Below are 12,143 nucleotides of genomic sequence, written 5' to 3'. Positions count from 1 at the left end.
ACAACAAGAAACCAAAACACCTTGATTTGCGTGTTCTTGCTTTAACACAGTATCACCTTGTTCTCCTTGAATTTTTTCTTCTATTATAAAGATACAAATTTGTTACTTTAAAAACAGAACTACAGAATACACTCACTGGACCAGTTCTTATTGTAATTACTTTGTTCTGTGCTTTTTTTATTTAAAACCTTAGTTGAAGTACAGAATCTGGAAAACATATTCACTGGAATATAGGTAGTGAGTTTAAAAATACAGAATTAATTGGAAAAAATATATTAAAAAGAATACATAATTTTGTTATTCTGTGTTCTTTAGCATGTTAATAATTTGAACTTGTTTTTACCCTGATTTCCTATTCCAAGTAAGAAGAGCTACTACCTGAAGTAGATACCTAAAGAATATTGTTTCATAGGGACACTTTAAGGCATCTTTTGTCTTTACATTATCAATGATTTTTCTGTAACTTTTTTTTCCTCCACAATAAACAGATTTCACAAAAAAATGTGTGAAATCTCACAGATTGCTTTAGCTGGCTGTGCTGTCTGATGAAGAGCTTTTGAGAGAGGAATACAGCATGCAGAATGAAAACATAACGCTGAACTAAATTCCAACGTGCAAACATAAAGTATATTCTGCTTATGTAACTGCAAATCTCATTCTTAATTCGGATCTGCATAAGTTATTATGCAATAAAGCTGAATCTGTCTTGCATATTAATATATGGCAAGTATATTTAAAAGAAAGAAACAACAACTGGGCAGTAATTCAAAAAGCTACCTCATCACACAGTGCCTGTTATCACAGTTATCCCTACGGGAAGTAATTATCCACTGTCTTATTAATTCTTTAGAATTGCCATATAATTTGATTTCATTGGACTTCATAAGAAGACGTAATATAAACAGCTTTTTGCTAATTTGAATATATCTGTGTATATTGAGAATATTTTTTTTTTTTTTAGTTATCATAAAATATTTTTCTTTTAATAGAAGAATTACGGAAATTGAGTTGGTCTGGAGTTCCCAAACGAGTTCGTCCCATTGCATGGAAGCTGCTTTCAGTAAGTTTTACTTTTGTCTTCTTGTTTAGCAGTAATGGCTTTCTTCAAGAATTGCAGATATTTTTGCCTGTGTTGTAATCCATCAGTAATACTTGAAAGCATTGTCTTGTTGCTGAACTGTAATAAAAATTCTGTTCTTTGCTCAATTATAAGATGAATTTGTCAAAGTGAAAGGAGGAGAATGAGAAGTAGCAATAAATCATGCCAGCTGTGTACTTTTATTTTCAGCCTGGCTTTCTGTGAAAGCAGGACTTATGTGATAAGTAGCCTCTTTCAACCAGATTTGAGCCAACACTGGAGACTTGAAAGACAAGTGAATTCCTACAGTTTTCTTGAAAATAGGCGTGCAGTGAGGAAGCAAAGGCTATCTGTGCCCCACAAAAGGCTTTCATCTGGCTTGACATTACAGTAAGTATTAGACTCTCCGCAGGAAGGATTAGCTTTGTATTGAGGAAAAGCTGTGGAAGGAGCTTGGGTTTGGCGAGTTTTCTTTTTTTTTTTTTTTTTTTTTTTTTAACATTAGTTTCAGGTGAACAAATCCAAACAGCTGTGATCAGTTACTTTGTGGCATTGGATCTCCTCCTCTTGGGCTTGAGTCAATTGAGGGAACCAAGCTGCTTGAAAAGCTGATCACTTGTTTGCTTTTGCCCCAATGAGTGCTGGCTCAGAACCTCATCTGGGGTTCCGCATTGGAGGTGGGAGGAGTTTGGAAGTGCAGCAGCTTGGGTGCAGATTGAAATACCATGGAGCAGCGAAAAAAAACCCCACACTTGAGTGCTTTAGACAAGGCAGCATAGGGAGCTTATGGGAACCTGGGGTTTGTTGAGTTTGATGTTGCAGAAGTGAACCTTTTTATTTCACTGTTTGTGCTATTATTTATAAAGGGCTCTGTTGCAAAAATACTGTGTATTCCTGGCAGGAATATTTCTGGTATCAGTCTTTTCAGCTGTAAAACTTGTCATGGTAAGTGGTTGTTCATGTTAGCTGCTTCTTTGTACAAGGCTGAGAGAACTTGCAAAAATGTTTGTATTAAAGAGAAGCAAAAATCTCGTGCTGTCTGCTCTCTGGAGACTGTGAAAGACACTTTATCAGCAAATCTTCATGCATTTAAGAACTCTTTAAAATTCTGAGTTATATACACAACAGTTTAACACTATTGAATTTTTCAGAGAGCAGACTTAAATAGCTTTGCTTTTTATAGAATAAATTCAGCAGGGAATGTGAAGTATTTACTTCACATTGAGTTTGATTTCCAGTGACTGAAACAGTCTGTCTTGCTAATGAGTTCCACTAAATTTGCAGCTTAGTTCCACTGATTCAAAATGTAGATGCAGCTTCTTAATAGCAAATATTCAGTGCTAACTGAGATTAAGTGGGCAATGTACAATATATTTTAGTTCTGCTTCTAAAGTTGTCCAACATTAGACAGTTTTATTTTTTGAAATTTAGGATGTCTATTGTAAAATATTTCAGTCAGAAATTTACAACTTACTCAAAACTGACTTTGAAGCCTGATTAAGCTGAGGCTGAAGGGTAGGTTAAGTTCCAAATAATAGTGTTAAAATATTTGATTAAAATATTTTTTCAAGGAGAAAGATATGAAATTCAATGTAGTGCTGAAAAGCCACTGCTATCACGTTTACTATTAACAGTTTGAAAATTTACATGATTTATATCTGAAGTATAAGGAAAAAAAAAAAAACAAAAAAACAAAAAAAAAAAAACACCAGGCATCGCATCCCTAGAGAACAAGCAGAATTGTTCAGGCCCAATGTTGTTTTGAATAGCAGCTATGGCTGCCTTTGGAGGGAATTTGATAGATAAACCCTCCACCAATTTATGCCCTGATGGTATTTTGCCATCCTTACCTACTTTTAAAAATAAAACTTAATTTTCTAAAGCGAATGGGAAACAGGATGTGTCCTACTGAAAGATGACTTCAGTCTTCAAAACAGAGTAATGGCAGAAAGTCTGCTGAGAAAATATTGGTATCCTTGGAACAATCACATTTGATCTCACAAATGAATTCTTTTTTAATGGAGCTAAGATATCCTACAGGAAAAAAAAAAAAAATCAAACTGTTGAGAATAAATGTGAAGCAGAATTCAATATTTAACTAAGTTCGGAGCACTGGGACAGGATATTAAGTGTCAGTCTGAATCTTGAGGCAAAAGTTAAGAGGATGCAATTTAAAAATAGCCAGAATCAGATGCAAGTCAGTACGTCTTAAAAGAAATGGTTTTGCTAAAGCAAGTATGTGTTAAGCCATCTAGAATGTAATATTTGTGCTTAATTTCTTGTCATGTTATAAGAAGGAATTATAATACAGCATATTTTTAGTTATTTTAGTACAAAGATATTTACATAAGCAATCGATACTCTAGTGTGTGGGTTTTAATTTTACTGTTTTTGGCAGAATGGTGTAGAAATGGGATTTGATGTTGGATTGTTGGAGGAGAGCAATGAAAGCCAGGCATTTATCCTCAGTGTGTTTGATTCTATTGTAGAATCAGAAATTGTAGCACATTACATTTACCCTAAATCTGTTTTTACTTGTCATGTTAAGGACTGAGTAAGAAAGTCGTTTCGATAGCTAAATGCATAGCATCAAATTTGTTACTTGGGCTAGGGCACGTTGTTCAAGTGCAAGCAGGTGCTGCAGTTCTAACATCATAGAATGGCTTGGAATGGAAGGGACCTGAAAGATCATCGCCGTTAAGCCCTGCTGTGTGAGCTGGCTGCCACCCAGCAGCTGAGGATGCCAGGCCCACCAAGCATGGCCTTGGGTGCCTCCAGGGGTGGAGCAGCCACAGCTTCTTTGTGATTCCTCTGAATGTTCTGTGATGTTATGAGGATTTAATTTATTATTATTTTTAATAAGAAAACTCTTGGTTGAAAAAAACAAACTTGCTTCCTTTGTTTTACTGATTACTATTAGTATGATGATGCCTGAAAACGTGAAAGGAGAATTTTTGTAATACTGGCAAGAAATAATTTAAGTTGATATGAATAGCAGATATTGATCTTTTTTTCTTGAGTGGCTAGATCGCTATTAAAGCCATTTAGGTTTACAGAGATTCTTTTCCAAAGTTTATTTTTCAAGTCTGCCATGTATGTTAAATATGAATTGACTTTCTTTTTTTTGCCATATTATGTTTGAAATCAAGCTACACACGGGAAAACATTAGCCATTCTTGAATGCTGAAGAAACCTTTCAGCAGGTAGTAACATGAATAATGATCCTTCTAGTACATTCAATTTATGTAATAAGAACATTTAATAGCAGTTGTAGTTCCTTTCTTAAAGTGATGACATGGTCATTTGAGACTGTTTTGAAGTGGCAGTAGGTTGAGAGCCTAGAAATAGAGATCAAACTGGACAGAAGAAAATGAGGATGGATTTTTGTGGGAGGATGGGATCTTTGTAGATTGGACATGAGCTCATTGAAGGACAATTCAGATATGTATTAACTGCATATCTGATGTACAAATTCCTTAGCATGACTGTACCTTGTGAAAAGTAACGTTTATAAACTACTTTCAGGAAACGACTAAGGCAGCATGTACTAATGAGCTTTATATCCAAGAGTCCAGTTTGTGCTGAAACTTTTCATAACCTCTTTAGATGAAATGAAAACTTGAAATTATTATTTCTGTAACTGAAACAGAGAGTTAAAGTAGCTAGAATATTTGAGGCTTTTCAGTAAATATACCATCATATTATGATTTTAACTATAATTTAAACAAGTATATTTGTAAATGTCATTCATACTTCAGAGCAACTGAAGTATGCATTTTATTGAAAAATTGAATAAAATTCCTGAAATAAGGGCCACGTGGGGATGCAGAACTTAATGAACTCAAGTAGCTTCACATTTCTCTGAAATTGTTTTGAACTTTTTTTATTTGGAAGGCAAACGTCTTAGAATTCTTGATGAGAAACTGCTTGGAAAGATGAAAGACTTGAAATGTATTATTAAAAAAAAAATGTTTTTTTTTTCTGTAAGGTCTTGGTTTCTGAACTTTTGCATTCAGTTACAATGATTAGAAAACTGATTTCCTGAGGTATTATTCAGACCAAAATAGGATTGCATTGTACTACATTTGTTCATTAGCTTTCCTGTTGCATATAATCAAATGCTAACTGTCCTTTTTGTGAAGCAGAGTAAGATCTTTTTCATTTCTTCTTTTTTTATTTTTCAGGGTTATCTTCCTGCAAATGTGGACCGAAGAGAAAGCACTTTACAAAGGAAACGAAAAGAGTATTTTGCATTTGTTGAACAATACTATGACTCCAGAAATGATGAGAGTCATCAAGATACCTATAGACAGGTAAAACAAATACTGAATTACCTCTTACCAACGTTAGATCTGTTAAGGAGCTTGAAGAGATTGTTTTTGAAATTTGCTATTGTTTTTATTTATTTTCTTAAGCTTACTTGATAATCAACTGGTCTAATCAGTTGCTTTCCTAAATTTTGGAAGCCAAATTAAGTCTTTCTCAAAATATGAAATGCTTCGGTTTGATATTTAAAATAGTAGCTTTCTTATAATGTTAGCTTTTGTCATGCCATGCTTGTGGCTATACCATTTATTCTGTTCCATTTAAGAGGAATAGAGATTTCCTCTGGCCCTCCTTCAATTGGCTGAGAAGATAGTACCACACTGACTGTTCCTTACTGGCTCCATATTCCTGCTTAAGAAGTTGAAACTGTATGATAAGTAATTAGCTTAAGAGTGTCCAAATTTCTTGCCTCTCCAGATAAGCAAGATAACTTCTCTTGAAGTTTTCTATTAAAATAAATGATTTGCATCACAAAGTACTGACTTGAGCAGTCAACCTTACCTTAGATTTCTTTAGGACAGATTAAATGTGTGTGCAATAGTCAGTTGCACATGCCTTTACACATATGTAGTAGTTATGTTGTTAGGCATAGTTGCACTGAGCCAAGGAGTATTGATGATATAACTACAGTTTGCAAACAATCAGCTTTGGTGTAAGGATCTTAAAATGTGAAAGAAAATAATGGTTTCCTTTTCTTTTTTTATTTCTCCCAGTTAATAGTTTAAATTAATAATGACTTAAGTATTTGGTCCTATAGCTTTGAACTAAATCCATGTTATTTCTAAAATAATAATACAGTGGGATTATAACTAATAGTGTAAAACTGTAAGTTTGTCTATTATTTTTGTGACTTAAAAAGTGTGCTGTTGGCTCTTTTTACAGTATTCTTGCTTCTGTCTAATTAGATTCATATAGATATCCCGCGCATGAGCCCTGAAGTTCTAAGACTTCAGCCCAAAGTAACGGAGGTAAGAATTATATCTGAATAACGTGAGTTTCAGGTGACTCTTTTAATGAATTTGAATCACATGTATGTGTTTGGAACTAATTCATAGCGTGGTTCCTTTTTCTGTATCTGTCAAAATCCTTTAAGGTTTGGAAGCTCTTATCGTAGATTATTCTACTTAAGAAATTCTCTTGAGTTTAGGAAAACTATTGTGAATTTGACATTTTATGGAAATAACTCATTATGAGATAGATCTTCCTTTTAAAATCAATCTGATTATTTTTATGGCAGTTGTGTAGATTGTAGGAGGGGGTTATTGGAGGGTGCCAAGCAGAATGGTAATGTTTGAGCCAGGAGCAAAACTTTTTTACAAAAACTCAGAGGGTGGTGACGCACAGAAGCAGGTTGCCCAAGGACATTGTGGTTGCCCCATCCCTGGAGGCATTCAAGGCCAGGCTGGATGTGGCTCTGGGCAGCCTGGTCTGGTGGTTGGTGACGCTTAGCAGGGGATTGAAACTAGATGATCATTGTGGTCCTTTTCAACCCAGGCCTTTCTGTGATTCTGAGTGGAGTCCCTTGAAAGAGGAGGAGAGGGTTGTTGAAGGTCTTCTCTCATACAGTTTGACCAAGTCTGCTGGACTTCTCTGTTGTGAATACTTTATTTTAAAGATCAGTGACTCTAGGTGTAGGTTTAATTAATGTGAATAGTCAAAATTCAGTAGCCTATAATTTTATATACTTTCAATTCTGGTATTGTCTCTAATTGAATTAGGTTGAAATGGATGGTATATGCCTATTTCCCTGCTATGCTTGCGTTATTTGGGAGAAGTAATTTTGAGGAAACAAGATTGAAAATTACTTCATAAAATTTTCTTCACTTCTTTTATTGGTTATTTAAAGAGAAATAAAAAGCAAATTCATAGACCTTTCATGATTAAAGCTTTAGGGGTTTTGGAGTTCCTTTGGGGTGGCAAAACCCACAAGAAATTCAGAAATCTGCATTTAAGCTAATGGATTCTTCTTATGTATATGAATACAGTTCTTAATGTTATCGTGAATGAGAGTTAAAATGAAAAGAGAATAATTGATTGGTAATGACATCTCCTGAGATGTGGTGGTTCATACTAGAAAAGTAATTCCAGTTTCTGTTGCTGGCTTGGAAATCATGAAGGAAACCTTTTGGGAAAGTGACTTTTTTTAATGAGTGCTATTTGAACACAGTGATGAACACTGTATAGAAACTTAAATCAGGCTGCCTTTAAGGTATTCAGTGCTCATTTTTTGTGATTCAAAGCAGTAAATGAAACTTCATGAAAATGAGCAGGAAATTGAAAACACTATTTTAGTGCGTATTTGTTGAATTTCTGATTAGATGCATTTGGGGATATTAAGTCTGGTATGCCAATTACTAAGTGATCCTTGCTGCTCAATAATTTACTGTTCCAAAAAAATTAATAACCCTCCCTTTACCTTAGTTTTCATATCTGGATTTTTAAAATGCTGTGAAGTCCAGGGGTATCTCAGTTTGAAGTGCAATCTGTGTAAGTTATCTGATTCTGAGGAAAGGGAAGGGGATGTTGGTATTGTAAATTAGAAATTGTTTGACTTAACTTGCCTTCTTGAAAAGCACTGTTTGTATCATTTCTGCCATGAGTATTTTGATAGTTATCTACTGATTCTTTTTTCCTCATTATTTGTATATTTTTTAATCCCGCTACGTAAAAGTAAGAGTTTATAGCTGAGTATTAAGATTCTTGGCTAATGAGAGCAAGGGAATATTTTTGAGAATGCACAATCGAATACCTGTTTTTCTGCCTGATCTTTTCCTCAAAACTGAAACTAGACCAAGCAAAAAAAAACAAAACAAAACAAAACAAAAACAAAAACAACCTGATGTCACTTCCCACTTGTGTTTTAAGTTGGATGATTCCCGGCACGATTCTTAACTATTCTCTTACAGTCTCAGTGGTTTTATTTTTCGATGTAGCTGTAATGGATCAGCTTGGGCTTTTGTTGCATTAGTTGTTGCATGATGCGTTAGGGCTTTGTTTCAGTACCCACAAAAGCTTTTCACTTCTGTTACTGTTGCCCATCTTCATTGTTCTGTGGATTTGCAGCACTTTGCTCTTGTGTGTGCCAGGGAAACTAGGAGCTGGCAGGTTAAGGAAAGTTGATTCTGAATGCATGTGGCAGGAGGGTGGATGTTGATGCTTGGAACTGACTTTCACAGGGAAAAGCACAAACGTGTTCCAGCTTCAGGTAGCACATATGGAAGCCTGTAATGGATCTTTCAAACACCTGGATGTGAATCAGATATGTCTAATCATTTCCCTACCTGAAAATGACTGTAAAAGGGATTGAAGATAAAGGATAAGTTTTATTTAAATCCAAACTAGAGTAATTCAATTCTGAAGCTAACAAATGCTTCAAGTGAGAAAACTTGTAAACTTCCTCTCTTTATTGTGTCCACTCTGGGCAGATCTCTCAAATCATTGATTTCTGGATTTGTAGCAAACTCTACTCAGTCTCCTCTGAGAGACTCCCCCTTACAAATTCTCTTCCTTTTTATTAGTACTGCAGCCTGCTATTAAAACTGATGTAGTCCTTTTGCTTGGTGACCTCTCATGGCTCTGCTCTGCTTCCCTGCCTGTCTGCACCCTTTTTTTTTTTTTTTTTTTTTTAATCACATCTTCTTTGTGAAGAGCAAACTTTCTCTTTGTTTCACAAGGTTGTCCTTGATTGAGTACCGATAATTAGGGCAGAGCATGTTGTGGCTTCCACAGTGCTGCTCATGTGCGGCCTTCTGAAGCAGTGTACTGTTTTCAGAAGTGAGCAGTCAGGAGGAGATTCTGTCTGTCACAGACCTAAGTTACTTTGGCCGTAAATTCTATGATTGTCCTGCTTCGTGTTCTTCTCATGCTGTCCATCCTATAGTCAGATTGTGTATGCTGTGGCCATTGGAGCTTTTCCTAAGAAATGTGGTTCAAGGAATTCAGGAGCTGATATTTATGTGATAAAGGGTTGTCTTATTTCTACATTTCCTAATTATTTTTTTGTCTGATGTTTTATTAACTGGTATTTGTGCTTCTGAAGTCTAAAACTCAGTGCTGCAGTATTAAGCAAGCATAGCTATTAAGGACTTTATTTTTGGCATGTTATTAAAAAATTCTAATTATATTAAATACTTCTTTCTGTTACTTAACAAGTAGGTTATTACATTGAGAAAATACTTGTTTCAAAGGGATATATGATCATGAAAGCATGATTTAATATTTCTGTGTAATGAAGAGGAATTTTGTATCACTGGAAAAGCTCCAGTGAGTAATTGCTGCTCTGCTGTAACTGAATTACATGCAAGTCTGGTTTTAACATGTACTAATACCCTGAAAATGCTTTTTTAAAAAGTAACTTAGAAACATAATTAATGTTGGCAGTTTATTATGAACATAATTGTTGATGTGTGCTGTTATATATGTTATTATGCTTGTAACTATGTGACATCAGGTCTGTTGTGAACTTTTCAAGTGTCTTGTTTAAAATGTGCTCACCACGTGGTAAATTATCTGAGAGTTTCTTAAACTCTTTTTCAGATCTTTGAAAGAATTTTGTTTATCTGGGCTATCCGTCACCCAGCCAGTGGATATGTTCAGGGCATAAATGATCTCGTTACTCCTTTTTTCGTAGTCTTCGTTTGTGAATATATAGGTAAGATTTATCATCATACTGAATTATGAGTTGGAACTGGTTTTTGGAGCAGTGCATTTGTCTTAGCATGAATAACATTTTGGAATAGTTAATCAAGGCATAATTAGAGATGTGCATTTTATTGTAAGTATTTTTGTTACAAATCTGTATGGATCTTTTAAATATATACTGAGAAGTGATCAGTTTTTGTGTGAATACTCAGTGGAGTTCAGGATTCTTTCAGATATTTGTCAAAAAAAAAAAGAACAACAAACCAACACCCCAAAACCAACAACAAACCACACCCCCTAAAAAGCTAACCAACTAATAAAAAGCACTGTAGGCAGAAGAGTTATCTTTTGTCAGATCTGGAAGTTGGCAAAAGGACAGTCCAGCATTGCTGTCATCTTTATTTCTTAACTACAGAGCTGCCCCATTTCCCTTTCTCTTGATCTTTTCTTTTTCTGTGATGGTTTAATTCTCTGTTTCTCTCTAATTCATACGTATCCAACCCACTGGCTTTATGTTTTTGTTGCTCTCTATTTTTGTTTTAATGAAAGATATTAAAAATACATTTGCTTTACTTATACATTAGCTATATATTTTTTTTATATGCTGCTCAAGACAATTTCTCTTCACTCAGTGTAGCCTGGGCAAGCCAAAAAGTTGGATGCCCCCCTTCTGATTCATATGTTTTTGTAACAGTTTTAAATTTGACATATTGAATAATCTGATGTGGAGGAAAGAAACCCCCCCAGAACATTTCCCTTGCTTCCTCCGTCTGGTCCTTTGCAAAAAAAAAACACAAAACAAAACAAAAAAACAACAAAAAAACCACACACACAAAAAAACCCCAAAAAACAAAAAACCAAAAAAACAACCCAACCAACAAAAAAAAAAACTTGTCAAACCAGGAAAACTTTATTGAGTGGCAGGGAAATGAAACTAGAGAACCTAATGAAGTGGATCTGTGGCTGAAGGAGTGGCAAACTGGACCTGGAGGTTGAAAATTAAGGCAGCAGTAATGAGATTTCGTTATTTAAGAACTCCACTTTTGTAAGATTAAGAGCACTGATACCAGTGGCAGCGTAAACAGTTGTATTTTTGTTGAATGTATGGCTGTATATGTAATTATGCTTTTTTCAGATTTGTTACGTAGGAAACCAATTAAATGCTCATCTCTAGCACGTTATTCATGTCTTCCTCTATGGATTAGTATTTAAGTCTTTATGAACATTAAACTTGCTGTTGATCATTAGCAGTAATTCATTTGGCATTTCAGAGTAGTTTGTTAGCAATTTGAATATTACAGCACACATAAAAGGTAAGGTTCAATAGTATATTAAAAAAAAAAAAGAATTGTTAAGCCAGCTTGAATTAAAACTGCTTTCCTTCTGTTTCTATTTGTCATACACACATACCATATCAGTGCTTATATATAAATGAGCAACATGTTGTCTTGCTACTTCAGTGAGAATCTGTACAGTGGATTCTCCGTCTTCTGCCATCTCTCCACAAGGTACTCATTGGTGTCTTAATCCAGATTGATTAGATTTAATGAAGGACAGTTTATCCTTGAGTGGATGAAAGACTACTCATTTACTCATTTGCATGGCAACACCTCTCGCATTGTTCGTTTCTTCTTTCATAGGGGGACATTTCATTGCTAAGCAACTAATGAGAACTACTGCTGCTTATTCCCTAATCATCTCTTAAGCAGGGTAGGGGCCCACTCCTGAGAGTAGTTGCAGTTTCTGCCTTTTCCTCCCTCATTTGACAGAAAATGGAAACGTTCTTAATGATCCTAGAACAGTAGGATCTCTAGTAGACTTTGGGGTTGCTAATTGAAATAAGAAGCTCAAATGAGATGTGATTAGAGAATTGATATTCCATGTTAAATAGACCATTTAATTAATATAGTAAATAAATTTGTCTTTACCACCAACTTACATTTGGAGACCCTGGTGATTGTAAATGTATTTGCCAGCTTGTCAGTATATTCATATAACACAGTATTGCTGTGTCCGGAAGTTTGCACTGAAGGAAGACAGAATTTAAAAGCTAACAACTGTTAAAGATGAATGCCTCTGAAAAGGTGTGAATCTCAGG

General features: G+C 34.9%; 1 protein-coding gene across 3 annotated transcripts in view; it reads left to right on the top strand.

The window, feature by feature from the left end:
- Window positions 1-12,143, top strand: part of TBC1D22A (TBC1 domain family member 22A) — a gene marked incomplete at both ends in the record, with an annotated part of 151,961 nt that overhangs the window by 24,807 nt on the left and 115,011 nt on the right. For all 3 annotated transcript variants that reach the window (XM_079534708.1, XM_079534707.1, XM_079534706.1), the window contains 4 exons: window positions 990-1,060; window positions 5,263-5,391; window positions 6,310-6,372; window positions 9,941-10,055. In XM_079534708.1, coding sequence (XP_079390834.1) covers window positions 990-1,060; window positions 5,263-5,391; window positions 6,310-6,372; window positions 9,941-10,055 — 378 coding nt within the window. The remainder of the gene's footprint in view (window positions 1-989; window positions 1,061-5,262; window positions 5,392-6,309; window positions 6,373-9,940; window positions 10,056-12,143) is intronic.

This window comes from Tetrao urogallus (genome assembly GCF_951394365.1).
Source record: "Tetrao urogallus genome assembly, chromosome: 1".
NCBI classification, from domain to species: Eukaryota; Metazoa; Chordata; class Aves; order Galliformes; family Phasianidae; genus Tetrao; species Tetrao urogallus.
This window is presented reverse-complemented; position numbering and strand designations above follow the sequence as displayed.